Genomic DNA, 13,022 nt, shown 5'->3' on the forward strand with positions numbered 1-13,022 from the left:
CGAATCAAGGAACGTGAAAGGCACTGCAGACTACTTCAACCAGAGAAGTCAGCCATAGCAGAGCACCTGATGAACCAACCTGGACACAGCATTTTATTTGAGAACTCAGAAATGCTGGACCACTCTCACCACCACCATGTCAGACTACACAGAGAAGCCATTGAAGCAGGTGGGCAATTTCAACAAAAAGGAGAAAACCATGGAAATTAACATAATCTGGCTACCAGTATTAATAAAACTCTAAAATTACAACAGCAAAACATCAAAGAGGAAACAATCAGGGACAGCTAATCCCGTCTCAACAAAAAATTGCCCCAGGCACTAACAAGCCACACCAAACAACTGCCAGGCCATCAAATGTTAATCAAGGTGGCCAGTTGAAACATTCACACCTAGCTCCAACAGACAAGGGTTCTTTGTCCCACCCTGGTCATTCCACAGATATATAAACCCAATTTTCCTAGTTTCAACAGACCTCACTACCTCTGAGGATGCATGCCATAGATGCAGGCGAAACGTCAGGAGAGAATGCCTCTAGAACATGGCCATATAGCCTGAAAAAACCTACAGCAATCCAACAAAGGATAGATACAAAGAGCAATGACTGTCATTGCATCTCTTGATCATTCTTCATTTAGAACTGGAATTGTGCAGCCATCTACATGATGCTGAACTGCAACTTCAACATCCCTTGGCATGCTTGCTAAGGCTGCTGGGAGTCACAGTTAAAAGGTATTTAGACAACCCGAGTCTTTAATGTTTGGAAGGGAGTGCTTACTCCAAGGAATAATTCTAGAGCATTCAAAAGGTTCTTCTGGTTCCCAGAATCTCTAAGCCCACACGAACACAGCAAAAAAAGGTAACTTTTTTACAGTCTGCCTCAAACTCCTAGTAACTTTGATTCTACTATTTTGTTTCACCAGGCTTTTCTGTATAGTAGCCTCTTCAAAGCAATGTGAAAATCTCTGCTGGCATTGCGTGCCGCATGCATTGACAACATGACCTGGCCAAGCATGAATGACCTTGGCAAAACAATATTCAGGAAAAATGCTACATTGGCAGAAACATGCCCAAAAGCTATTTTTCATCCATTGCCTTTTCACTGAGGTTTGCTAAACTGGGCTAGTCTTTGAAAATATTACATCTAGTCTTTAGCTGAATTTCCAGCCTTCTTTCCGCACTGTTTAGAAAAGGAAAGGGCATCTGGGGTTATTTCAGATGCTGTTAGACTACAACTGCCTTAATTCCTCATCACTGTTGGCTGAGGATGATGGGAGTTGCAGAACACCAACATCTGCAGCATGTTCCCCATATCTGGCTTCCTCCTGACTCAGATGTAAGACACCAATGCTATAGTCTCGCCCTAGTATCAAAATGCATTGGAGCTGAAAGAACAACACAGAGATTCATTGACAAGCATGGGCAATGGAAAGGCCTGGGGGCAAATAAAAATCCATTGTTTTGGAGGAACTTCCTAAAGGTGGAAACTATATTGAAGAGGGGAGAAAAGAACCGAAATTCCCCAGGGATGCTCCATGGTTAGTCCTCTCTTGACAGGTTCTGTCAAAGCCAAGGCAAGGGATCCGAGTGGCTTTGGCAACCACCTCATCTGTCCCTGTATATCCTGCCCTCAATGCCTGTCTCTCTTGCCAGCTGTCAGGCAGCAAACAGCTCAGCCTCACGGTAAGCCTGGCATTGGGGTGACAATCATGTCCCGTGACAGGCCTTTTTGTTCCTAAAAGCAGGAGACTTGTTGGGCAGGAGGACAATCGCTCAGCCTTGCTGGGGCCTTGCAAATACAGAGGGGGGGGGATACTCTCTGATCCCTGCCTCTAGCAACTAAGAGGAGAGATAATGATGCCTCCTTTTTGTCTTGGCTTCCCTGGCTCCCCAATCTCTGGATGACTCAGCTGCCAGCCTTGCGTTGCCAGGTGAACCTCTCCAACAACAAGAGCAAGTTTCTTCTGCTGGCCAAGGAAAAGTGGGCCAAATAGATGGACAGATGGACCATCCTGCAAGAGTCACACGGAATAAGGCAAAGCTTCCTAGATTGCTATCTGCCAAAGCTTCCCTATCTATCTATCTATCTATCTATCTATCTATCTATCTATCTATCTATCTATCTATCTATCTATCTATCACCTATCTATGAAGCTGGATGGCCATCTATCAGGAATGCTTTGACTATGTGTTCCTGCACAGCATGAGGTTGGCCTGGATGACACTTGTGGTCTCTTCCATCCTTGTTATTCTGTTGTTCACTCAACTGATTGTGGTGGTTCTCAAGCACTAGTCAACTAATCCTTAAAGACCTCCAAAGATGGAGAGTCCACCGCCTTCTCATGAGTCCAGTATCCACCCACCACCCACCATTCATCTATCCATCTTTCTGTTTTATATTCCATGTTCCTTCCAAGATGACAACCAAGGTGACTCACAGCATAGATTAAAACAATGTATAGTTAAAGAAGATCGTTCCTCATTCTTTAAACACAGTGTAAATCATTGAAAATGTTATTGGGGAATTTAAACACAACACAGAGATACCCACATACATTAAATGAACTTTGTATAACAACTAATGAAGAGTTGAAAGCCAGTCAAAAGCTCAGGCAGGATTATATAGGGAGATAAGGTCATCCACATTTTCTGGATGAATCCATATTGATCTTTATAGGTCATAACAGCTTTTAGTTTGATCTAAATGCTGTTCCAAGTAGACACACAGAGACCTTAAATTTTAGAGTGTAGGGATTTCAATTCCAAATTAACTCTTGTTGGCACAGTGATACAAACAAACTCTTTCAAGCTCTGAATAGAAAACCAAACTAAGGATGAAGCATGCAATTTTGGAGCTGAATCAAGAGCCGTGTCTGGAGTCTAAGCTCTTGATTTTACCTTCTAAATTCAGCTGCCATTCTGATCATGCCACACTGTGGTTTTGGTCAGCAGAGATGCACAGATACAATATCAGCCTCCACAACACATAAATCGAGATTTAATTGGGAAGAAAATAGTATGACCATGTTGGAGCTCATAAGCTTGTATTGTCGAAGACTTTCATGGCCGGAATCACTAGGTTCTTGTGGGTTTTTCCGGGCTATATGGCCATGTTCTAGAGGCATTTTCTCCTGACGTTTTGCCTGCATCTATGGCAAACATCCACCTCACTACCTCTGAGGATGCTTGCCAAAGATGCAGGCAAAACGTCAGGAGAAAATGCCTCTAGAACATGGCCATATAGCCCGGAAAAACCTACAACAACCCACTCATAAGCTTGCTTTGGGCTTGGGCTTGGGCTTTGCTTCTGGAGAACCTCTTTCCTGGCCTAGTGGCCTTCTCATTATGATCCCTTACACAAGAGGTCTTCTATCAGTCCTAACCAGCATGACTGGTGGTTGGAGATGACAGACACAAGGCATGGCTGTGCCAGCTGAGAAATTTTATCAGCTGTAGTCCAAACACAATATTTTCAAGTTCTGGGTGGGAGCTGAGGGCCACAGATCCTCCCAGAAATATTGGTTCTCTAGATACTTCACACTTCACTTCTCCAAATGCCTGGATAACTTGATGCCCAAGTTATCCGGGGTTTCTGGGAACTGAATTCCAAAACATTTGGAGGACAAATATTTGGGAGACTCAATTTGCTTAGTTCTTTGGATGTTACATTTGTACATATCCAAAACAGCAGAATAGTATGTTCCTGGACTTTGTGTTGATACGTGAACTAGAGTTCTCTGGCTGGGAATTCTAAGTACTTCCTAAACTGCAAATCCTATGATTTTATAGAATGAAGACATGGCATTGAAAGTGGAATCAGGTGCAGATCAATTGAAAAGCCCTAGATTTTTGTTCCTTTCCAATTTTATCCTGGGTTAAAATTAACCAACCCAGAGAGCTGGTATAAAAAGTGTCAAGAGCTGACAGAAAATATTTTGGGATAAACAAAACATGTTTGGTTCTTCTAGTCTTTTAAAATCTGCTATAATTGGATAGTGTGAAAAGGCTCCTGGTTAATTGCAGAGCGAGGTAAAAAACCTGGAGGGAGGACGCCTGGAATGGAGTCTGCTGGAAAAGGAATGGCTGGGACCTTGAATCAGGGCATTCCGCTAATGTCCATCCAGATGGAGTTTTGCCCCGCCAGTGGATCAAATGACGAAAAACAGGTCAGAGAATCATGGGGTTAGAAGGAACCCCAAACCCCATGCATTCCAAACCCATTCTGCCATGCAGGAATACACAATCAAACCTCTCTCAACAGATGGCCATCCAGCTTCCGTTTAAAAACTTCCTAAGAAGGGAATTCCACCACAGTACAGTGCAGCATATTCCAATGCTGAACAACTCTAATCAACAAGAACTCTTACCTAATATTCACGTGGAAACTTTTTATGTAGTTTGTATCCATTGCTGAATTGTGTCATAGCTTCTAGAGTACCAGGAAACAATATTTGACATGGGTTGCTGTGAGTTTTCCGGGCTATATGGCCATATTCCAGAACCTTTCTCTTCTAGGAGAGAATACTTCTGGAAGATGGCCATACAGCCCGGAGAACTCATAGCAACCCACTGATCAAGGTCTGGAGAACAAGCCCTATGAGGAATGAATTAAGGAACTGGGCATGTTTAGCCTGAAGAAGAGAAGGCTGAGAGGAGATATGATAGCCATGTATAAATATGTGAGAGAAAGCCACAGGGAGCAAACCTGTTTTCTGCTTCCTTGGAGACTAGGACACGGAACAATGGCTTCAAACTACAAGAGAGGAGATTCCATCTGAACATGAGAAAGAACTTTCTGACTGTGAGAGCCGTTCAGCAGTGGAACTCTCTGCCCCAGAGTGTGGTGGAGGCTCCTTCTTTGGAAGCTTCTAAACAGAGGCTGGATGGCCATCTGTCAGGGGTGATTTAAATGAAATATTCGTGCTTCTTGGCAGGGGGTTGGACTGGATGGCCCATGAGGTCTCTTCCAACTCTTTGATTCTATGATTCTATGATTCTGGCCATGAAAGCTTTCAACACCACAATATTTGAGATCCTTTCAAATATTAATCATGGCTATCATGTCCCATCTCAACTTTTCTTCTCAAAGCCAAACATCTCCAGCTCCATCAGTTGCTACTCATAAGGCTTGGCTTCCAGACCTTTGACCATTTGGATTCCCTCCTCGGCACACATTCCATCTTGTCAATATCCTTCTTGAATTGTAATGGCATCCAGGACTGGACACAGTATTATTCCAAGGAAAAGATGACCAAAGAAAATTAGAGGGAGACTATGACTTCTCTCAAGCTAGGACCTTATCAGATGCAGCCTTCTCTGTGTCTTCCCTCCATTTTCAGGCACTGGCAAAACGGAGTCCCATGGAAGGTATCCCATGACACACAGCCACTTCTTGTGGCTACCCATGGGAATCCATGTTGCCAGCACCTGAAAACAGAGAGAAGGCTCTGTTTTAAAAGTTTGGGGCTACCTGACTTTTAATTGCAGAAAATGTGAAAGAAGTGGGGAACACACATCAAGGAATGGAAAACGACATGGGAAGGTCAGCCATTCCAGAAGATGAGAAAAAATGGTAAGGATTAAGGTGGACAGTTCTTTCCACTTTCCCCTGCTTTCCCCCTACCCATCTGATGAGGTCCCTAGATACCTAGTCCTACCAATGCAACCTTGAATCTCACTGGCCCCACCCGAAAAAACCTTACTGTGTACATACACAAGTCCAATGAGGATGGGTGGGCAGAATGAGACCAGAAAGAATGAATGGGATTATACTGGCCACACTGAGGTGTCAAGCTGACCAGGGATTAAGACTGCAGGAGCTGAGCTAGAGATCATTTCAAAAGGAAGAATAAATTGTCTGAACACAGACATGAGAGTCTGCACGCAGCTGTCAATCTTTAGCCTGCCGTTTGAGCCACGACAATGTGCAGGAGGCCAGTTGTGTGTCCATTCGGATTCCGCCTGCATTCATTCAATCCACTCTTCAGCCTGCCAGGTTGTGTTGGGATCAATTCATTCAGAATACCTTTGGGGCACAAAGCCAACCACTAGTCTTCTATCCGGGCCGATTTCCATCAGCTTGGCTTCAGATGTCCCTGAGCCACAGAGAATATCTGATGCCCACTAATGATTCCATGTGACTTGGACAGTCTGAGACCAGGTTTTACGGATATCTATATGCAACCAAGTCCCATTTATATCTAAGGCCTTCTTCTCAGAGAAGTGTGGCGAAGGGTCCAGCCTCAAGAAATCCTCCCACTGATTAAGATATTTGCAGGGCCATTGGGCAGGAAGTTTTTATAAAACATTGAGACAAAATCCAGCAGTACCAGATCAGCTCTGAAGTGGCTGCCCATCTCTTATTTACAAAGTGGTAACTGGGGTTTCATCATGAGGAGACAGGAAAGCTTAGAGAAGACAATTATGCTGGGGAAAGTGGAAGGAAAAAGGAAGAGTGGCTGACCAAGGGCAAGATGGATGGATGGGATCCTTGAAGTGACTGCATTGACCTTGAAGGAGCTGGGGGTGGTGACGGCCGACAGGGAGCTCTGGCGTGGGCTGGTCCATGAGGTCACGAAGAGTCGGAAACGACTGAACGAATGAACAACAACAACAACTGGGGGTTGTTGGAAATGGCAACCTTCCAAGCCTTCACTATTTGTTTGTTAATGTATATATTTGTTAACCTGTATTGTGTATGTAAGTGTATTTTTATTTATTTATTTATTATTTACCGCATTTATATCCTGCCTTTCTCAGCCCAAAGGTGACTCAAAGCGGCTTACAACTTGGCAGCAATTTGATGCCACAACAAACAGAAAATACAGTTTTAAAACATTAGTACATAATATTAAAACCATACAAAAACCATTAAAAACCTATAATCATCAGTGTATTCTTATTAAACTAATTTTCCAATCAAATTGTCTAAGCCGTTCCATACTTTCATATTTACGAAATGTCAGGAGGGAGGGGGCCAATCTAATAGCCCTAGGGAGGGAGTTCCCCTTGGGGTGGAGAAAGGCAGGGTATAAATAGGGTAAATAAATAAATACATTTTCTTAACAGTATGCTTTGGGACTTCAGTGTTAGCAGTTTGCTTTAGTTCTCAGTGGAGGTGGATGCAGTATGCTTTTGGGCTTCAAAGGAAGCAAGTGGCATTTGGACTTATGCAGGAACAGTTTATTATATGTTTGCTTTGAGAAGCGGTGATTATAGTTATACAATCTGGACTTTCATAAGATGTATACTTAAAGACTCTGGACTCTGGACTATTGATTAAGAATGATGCACTGTGTTCTCAACACAGAGAAACTATACTCTAACTATAAATATGCCTGTATGCAGAATCAATACAAGATGTTTGTGATGTTTGTGATTAAGATATGTTAATTTTTAAAGAAGACTTTGTTTTTGTCCGAGTGCATATTTTTAAACTAAAATGTTTCAAGGGAGAGTATATGTTTTGGGCAACTGCAATTTCAACTTCAAAGAAACATTTTTAAAACTCTGCTAGCTAAGTATAGGTATTTTGTGCAGTGGCATGTCTTTGTCCCTGGCAGTTCAAAGACATGGTTTATCAGTTTAACAGCTGAGTTACCTGTGTGCCATTACATGAATGCTTGTGAACATCACTTGTTCAAAGGATTGACTTCTAACAAGGTCATGATTTTCCTCAACTAATGGTTATTTTATTTATTTATTTACATTATTTCTATCCCGCCCATAGCAGCCCGAAGGCGACTCAGGGCGGCAAAAGGTGGTCTCCAGATGTTCATGGAGATTCACATTTGCCAAAAAGATATGACATCATTTTTCCTTTTCAAAAAGGTTGTGAATGCCATTTTTCCAAACGGGGTAGTGGTAAATCTACTCTGTTGTTTTTGCCTGAACATTTTAAAGGAACTGACCAAATGCTGGACTGTGGTTAGTTTGGAACTACATAGTACAAAGCCCTATATGACTCAGGTCTAGGATACCTGAAAGATTGTATTCTCCCTTATGAACACCTGCTCATGTTCTGGCATCTACATCAGAGGCCTTTCCCAGAGAGTTTAGACTTTCTATAAACAGGGGAAGACTTTTCAGTTTCAAAAGGCCTTTGAAGACTGATTGCACAAGACTTATCCTGCCTAAAGAATGTGTAGGATCTTCTCATGTGCTTTTCTAATGGATTGTGTTTACAAATACTTTGAAATTTTTGAATATTTTATAAACATTTGTGGGATGATTTTTCCCCCAGTTTAGTCCCAGATTGGGGGAAAGCAAAAGACAAATACTAACAACATCAATCGTCACTTCAAAAAATGTTCAACACCGACTATAACCCAAAGTATTCACCTCTCAAGAGATGTGGAAGGCACCCTTTATAGGGAGAAAGGTGGGATAAAGATAAAGCAAATAAATAAATAAAAGCTCACAAGCCAGCCCAGAATTAATTTCTCCTTCACCCAGAGTCCACGTATCCTAATCTATAAATGGCACTTAGAATCATTTGCCAAGACGGCATCTCTAGGATGAAATTAGATGTCTCTTAGAGACCCACTTGGGAATTTGGGTCTCTTGCCAAATATATAAACAACAGATGGGGAAGTGTAATCTGGGGAAGAGAATTTGGGGAAAGAGCTTAATCCTTCCCCGGCCACCATTTCCTCCATCTCCTCTTGCATCAAGCATTTCCAGAAAGTGCTGGGTAGAATAAGGTGAATGGGTCAAGCACCTCTTTATCCATGGATTCTGTCTTTCCAAGCATACTCATTACCTCCACTGTTTTGCCGTATTGCAGTACAGAATGCAATTCCTAGAACCTGGTATGTTGCCAACATCCCAGTTATGAGATGAACTTGCTTACAAAAAGATAAACCCATTGCTTATGCTTTTGCTCCAGATCCTTTACCCTTCCAGATCATTTTTGGATTTGTACAAAATAAATGCTCCATATCGGAGAGCATGTTATAGCTGCTATGGGTGTCATTTTAAGAAACTGTTGTAGGTCAGTTTGTTCAGCCTATGATTGTGTCTAATGATCAGGTTGCTTTGGATAATGGGAATGACAATGTTGTTCATGTTCAAGTTGATTCCTCTGATGGGAATGGGGATGCTGTCCATGAAGATGTTTCTGAAGGGAATGGGGATGACAGTCTGTTTCCTGGGACTAGGTTTGGAGATGTAGAGCCTAAATGCAGCTTAAATTATGAGTTAGAGATGCATGTATTGCTGCAAGGGGATTCTTGAGGTCTCGAGCCTGAGAAAGGCTCAGTCCCCTGGTCAGTTATCTCCAGGTGCAGATTTTATTGAAGCCTTGAACAGAAGAAGTGTTTTTAGCCAGCAAAGACAAACAAACCAGCAATTACGGTGCTCAGTCAGATTACAGCAGAAGTTAGAAGTGAAACCAAAGTTAAGGAAAAATCCGTTCTTAGCTGTTCAGGAAATAGAGCAAGTACAGAATCTAGCTTCAGATGAAGCAATGTTGGATCCACGTTAAGTTCTTCATGTTCCTGGACCTTTGTCTTTGTTTGATTCCTGTTTCAAGTGCCTATGCTGTAAATTACCTTTGGGATCAAGCATTTTATGGACTTCTGTGGACTGTTTCTCTATGGACTAATTGCTCCTTTTTCTTCCTAATCAATTGGATTTACCTTTTACTGTGGATTACTTTTTATTGTTTTGGCTTTTATTGCCTTCAATAAACTGCTTGCTATTTTAACTAAACTGTGTGGTGTTTAAAGTCAGAGGGGATCCTGCTCTGGAGTGCAACAGAAACTAAAGTGGGACATAAAGAAGTACAATCACTATCCTCATCATCATCCCCTCCTGCCCACCTCACAGTAAAAGGATTTACCTTTTACTGTGGATTACTTTTTATTGTTTTGGCTTTTAATACCTTCAATAAACTGCTTGCTATTTTAACTCAACTGTGTGGTGTTTAGAGTCAGAAGGGATCCTGCTCTAGAGTGCAACAGAAACATAAAGATGTATAATCACTATCCTCCTCATCATCCCCTCCCGACCGCCTCACAGGTCCCACCTGCGGCAAACCTGGCCTCCTGCTCTCCTTCGCTGAGGTCTGAATAGGAGTTGAAGGTGCTTTCCAGGGCCACGGGGGAATCCATAGGCTTGCACCATCCTTTCCACTCAATCAGGTGGGCCACCCTGCCTTGGGCCATGGCCGTGGGCTTGGTCACATGGTCCTTCACCACCTGCGAAATGCCTGCAAAGGAAAGAAAAGGAAAGGAGTTCAGCTGGGCTCCAAACAACTTTTTGATGATTATGGGACTTCCAATCTACAGCTCAGCCAACTGTTAGGCAAAGTGAGGCAATTATCTCAGGTGTTTAAAACATTTTAGTACAGGAGTTGGAATACAGGCAATCCTCTAGATGTTGAGTTGCAGCCCTCAGCTGCTTCAGTTAGTATAGCCAATGACAGTGAATGCAGGGAGTTATAAGTCAATGATATCTGTACAATTCCAACCCATTTTATTTGTATTCAGTGAATAGCTATGCTTCAATGTTCACTTTTCTTCTAGTAGGAAGTGAAATAGAACATACCACAGAATTCTCAAAAATGCAGAAGAACAATGAGGACAGTATTGAGAAAGTCCCTGGCAGACAGAAAGGAGTCAAGGATGGAGATAGGGACCCTATGGAGACCCCCATTTCCAGGACACATGGGGTCAAGCAATACCAGAGTGTGATCAAGGTGGTAAACATTAATGAGGAGGAGCGGTTACAGCATTTTGCTTTTGCCTGAGCCTACTGGGAAGAGGAAGATCTCACTCTCTATTTTCCTCCATGTCTTGAATTAACTGAAACTACTTCTGCATTTTGATTCAGGGATAAGTTTAGGATAAAGAGGGAAAGTGGAAGGAAGAAAGAATTCCCCCTGGCAGTAAGAAGCCGCACCTTGAAACTGCTAGGCCATTAGATGCTAATCAAGGTGGCCAACTGAAACATTCACACCTACCTCCAACAGAAAAGAGTTATTTCTCCCACCCTGGACATTCCACAGATATATAAACCCCATTTTCCTAGTTTCCAACAGATCTCACAACCTCTGAGAATGCCTGCCATAGATGCAGGCAAAACATCAGGAAAGAATGCTCCTGGAATATGGCCATATAGCCTAAAAAACTTACAATAACCCAGTTAGTCCGGTCATAATGATACATTGAAGAGAGGAGAACTGAGACATTTTAAAAGCAGTTGAAAAACAGGATGATTAATTCTGTTTAATTAATTGACTCTTCCTGTCAAATCAGGACAGTTGGAGAATATGGGACTCCTACTTGTAGCATTGTCTGCATGCAGAGCTTTGCACACCCACCAGGAGATCAATGACAATTTGCATCTACTCTTCCTGCCTTATAGTAAGTCAACTCAGGTCACAACCCACTATCGTGCCCCCTTGCACAAACCTTGCCATAATGAATGCAGAAGGCAGCACTTGACTCCCTGTTTTGATACAGTCAAACGTGGCTGGGCTCGTGTGAAGTACAGTAATCAGCAAAAGAGATAATGGAAACCATTGTGCATGTCTTAGTAAAAGCTCCACTTCCGATGACATACTCCACTGGGAAATTTTCCTAGTCAGGGCTCATTGAAATCAAAAGGAGATGTGCAAGCATCCAGGTATGGCACGTTCCTTCAGGTATTTCTCCTGAGCAGGCTTCACATAAATCACTGGGAGAGGCGTCAGCATCCATGCACGGCACATTCAATTGGGACATTGTCCTGTGCAGACACTTGCACACCTTTGATTCATTTCATTCCACAGAATTCCTTGGTAGACTTACAACTGAACTGTTGTTTTTATTCTGTGCCTTCAGGTCTCCTTTCATAGCGTTTTCTTGGTAGGAAAAATTCAGAAGAGGTTTGCCATAGATTTCTTGTAAGACCTAAAGAGTGTTTCCAATGGGTTTCCATGTCCGAGCAGGAACTTGAACCTTGTTCTCCCAAGGTGCATCTAAACTGTAGAAGTTAAAGTGGTTTGACACCACTTTAACTTCTATTTACTTATTTATTTACTTACTTACTTACTACATTTATATGCCGCCCTTCTCACCTCGAAGGGGATTCAGAGCGGCTTACAAGTAATATGTAAATACAATATATTATATTATTACCATAACACAATATTAGTATTATATATTACTATATTGTACTATACCATTATACTGTAATATTATTAGTAATATTACATGTAATATAAAATATATAATTATAGGTAAAGTAAAGGTTTTCCCCTGACATTAAGTCCAGTCGTGTCCGACTCTGGGGTGTGGTGTACATCTCTATGTCTAAGCCGAAGAGCCGGCGTTGTCCGTAGACACCTCCAAGGTCATGTGGCCAGCATGACTGCATGGAGCGCCGTTACCTTCCCGATGGAGCGGTACCTATTGATCTACTCACACTTGCCTGTTTTTGAACTGCTAGGTTGGCAGAAGCTGGGGCTGACGGCGGAAGCTCACGCCGCTCCCCGGAATCGAACCTGTGACCTTTCGGTCAACAAGCTCAGCAGCTCAGTGCTTTAACCCACTGATACAATATAATATGAATAATAATACAATTATAATATTGTATTAGTAGTAGTATTATATTGTATCACATAATATAATAATAATAATAATAATAATAATAATAATAATAATAATACTTTATTTATACCCTGCTCCCAAGGGACTCGGTGCGGCTTACATGAGGCCGAGCCCACAATACATGAATACATGCAATAAAAACCACAATAACAAAATACTAATACTAATACAAAGCAATTAAAAATAAAACTCATACATAAATAGCATAAACATTGAACAATAGCACAGAACACATTTAAAAACTATGGCTGGGCTAAATGTAATTAAAGTTAAAAATAATGCTGGGCATGAACAAGATAGAGGAGGTAGGGCGTTGGTGGAAACATACAAGCAATCCTAAATCAGTATAAAGTGGATCAACCACTCATCCTAAAGACTGCCAAAGTTGGGGTATGCCTGATGTCCTTAGGAAGTGAGTTCCAGAGACAA

The 13,022-nt window shown here is 42.0% G+C and overlaps 1 protein-coding gene across 6 annotated transcripts in view; it reads right to left on the reverse strand.

Moving 5' to 3' along the window:
• Nucleotides 1-13,022, reverse strand: part of FAM131A (family with sequence similarity 131 member A) — a 101,410-nt gene that overhangs the window by 15,991 nt on the left and 72,397 nt on the right. For all 6 annotated transcript variants that reach the window (XM_060767398.2, XM_060767397.2, XM_060767393.2 and 3 more), the window contains one exon: nt 10,028-10,210. In XM_060767398.2, coding sequence (XP_060623381.2) covers nt 10,028-10,210 — 183 coding nt within the window. The remainder of the gene's footprint in view (nt 1-10,027; nt 10,211-13,022) is intronic.

This window comes from Anolis sagrei, chromosome 3 (assembly GCF_037176765.1).
Source record: "Anolis sagrei isolate rAnoSag1 chromosome 3, rAnoSag1.mat, whole genome shotgun sequence".
In the NCBI taxonomy this organism is placed as follows: domain Eukaryota; kingdom Metazoa; phylum Chordata; class Lepidosauria; order Squamata; family Dactyloidae; genus Anolis; species Anolis sagrei.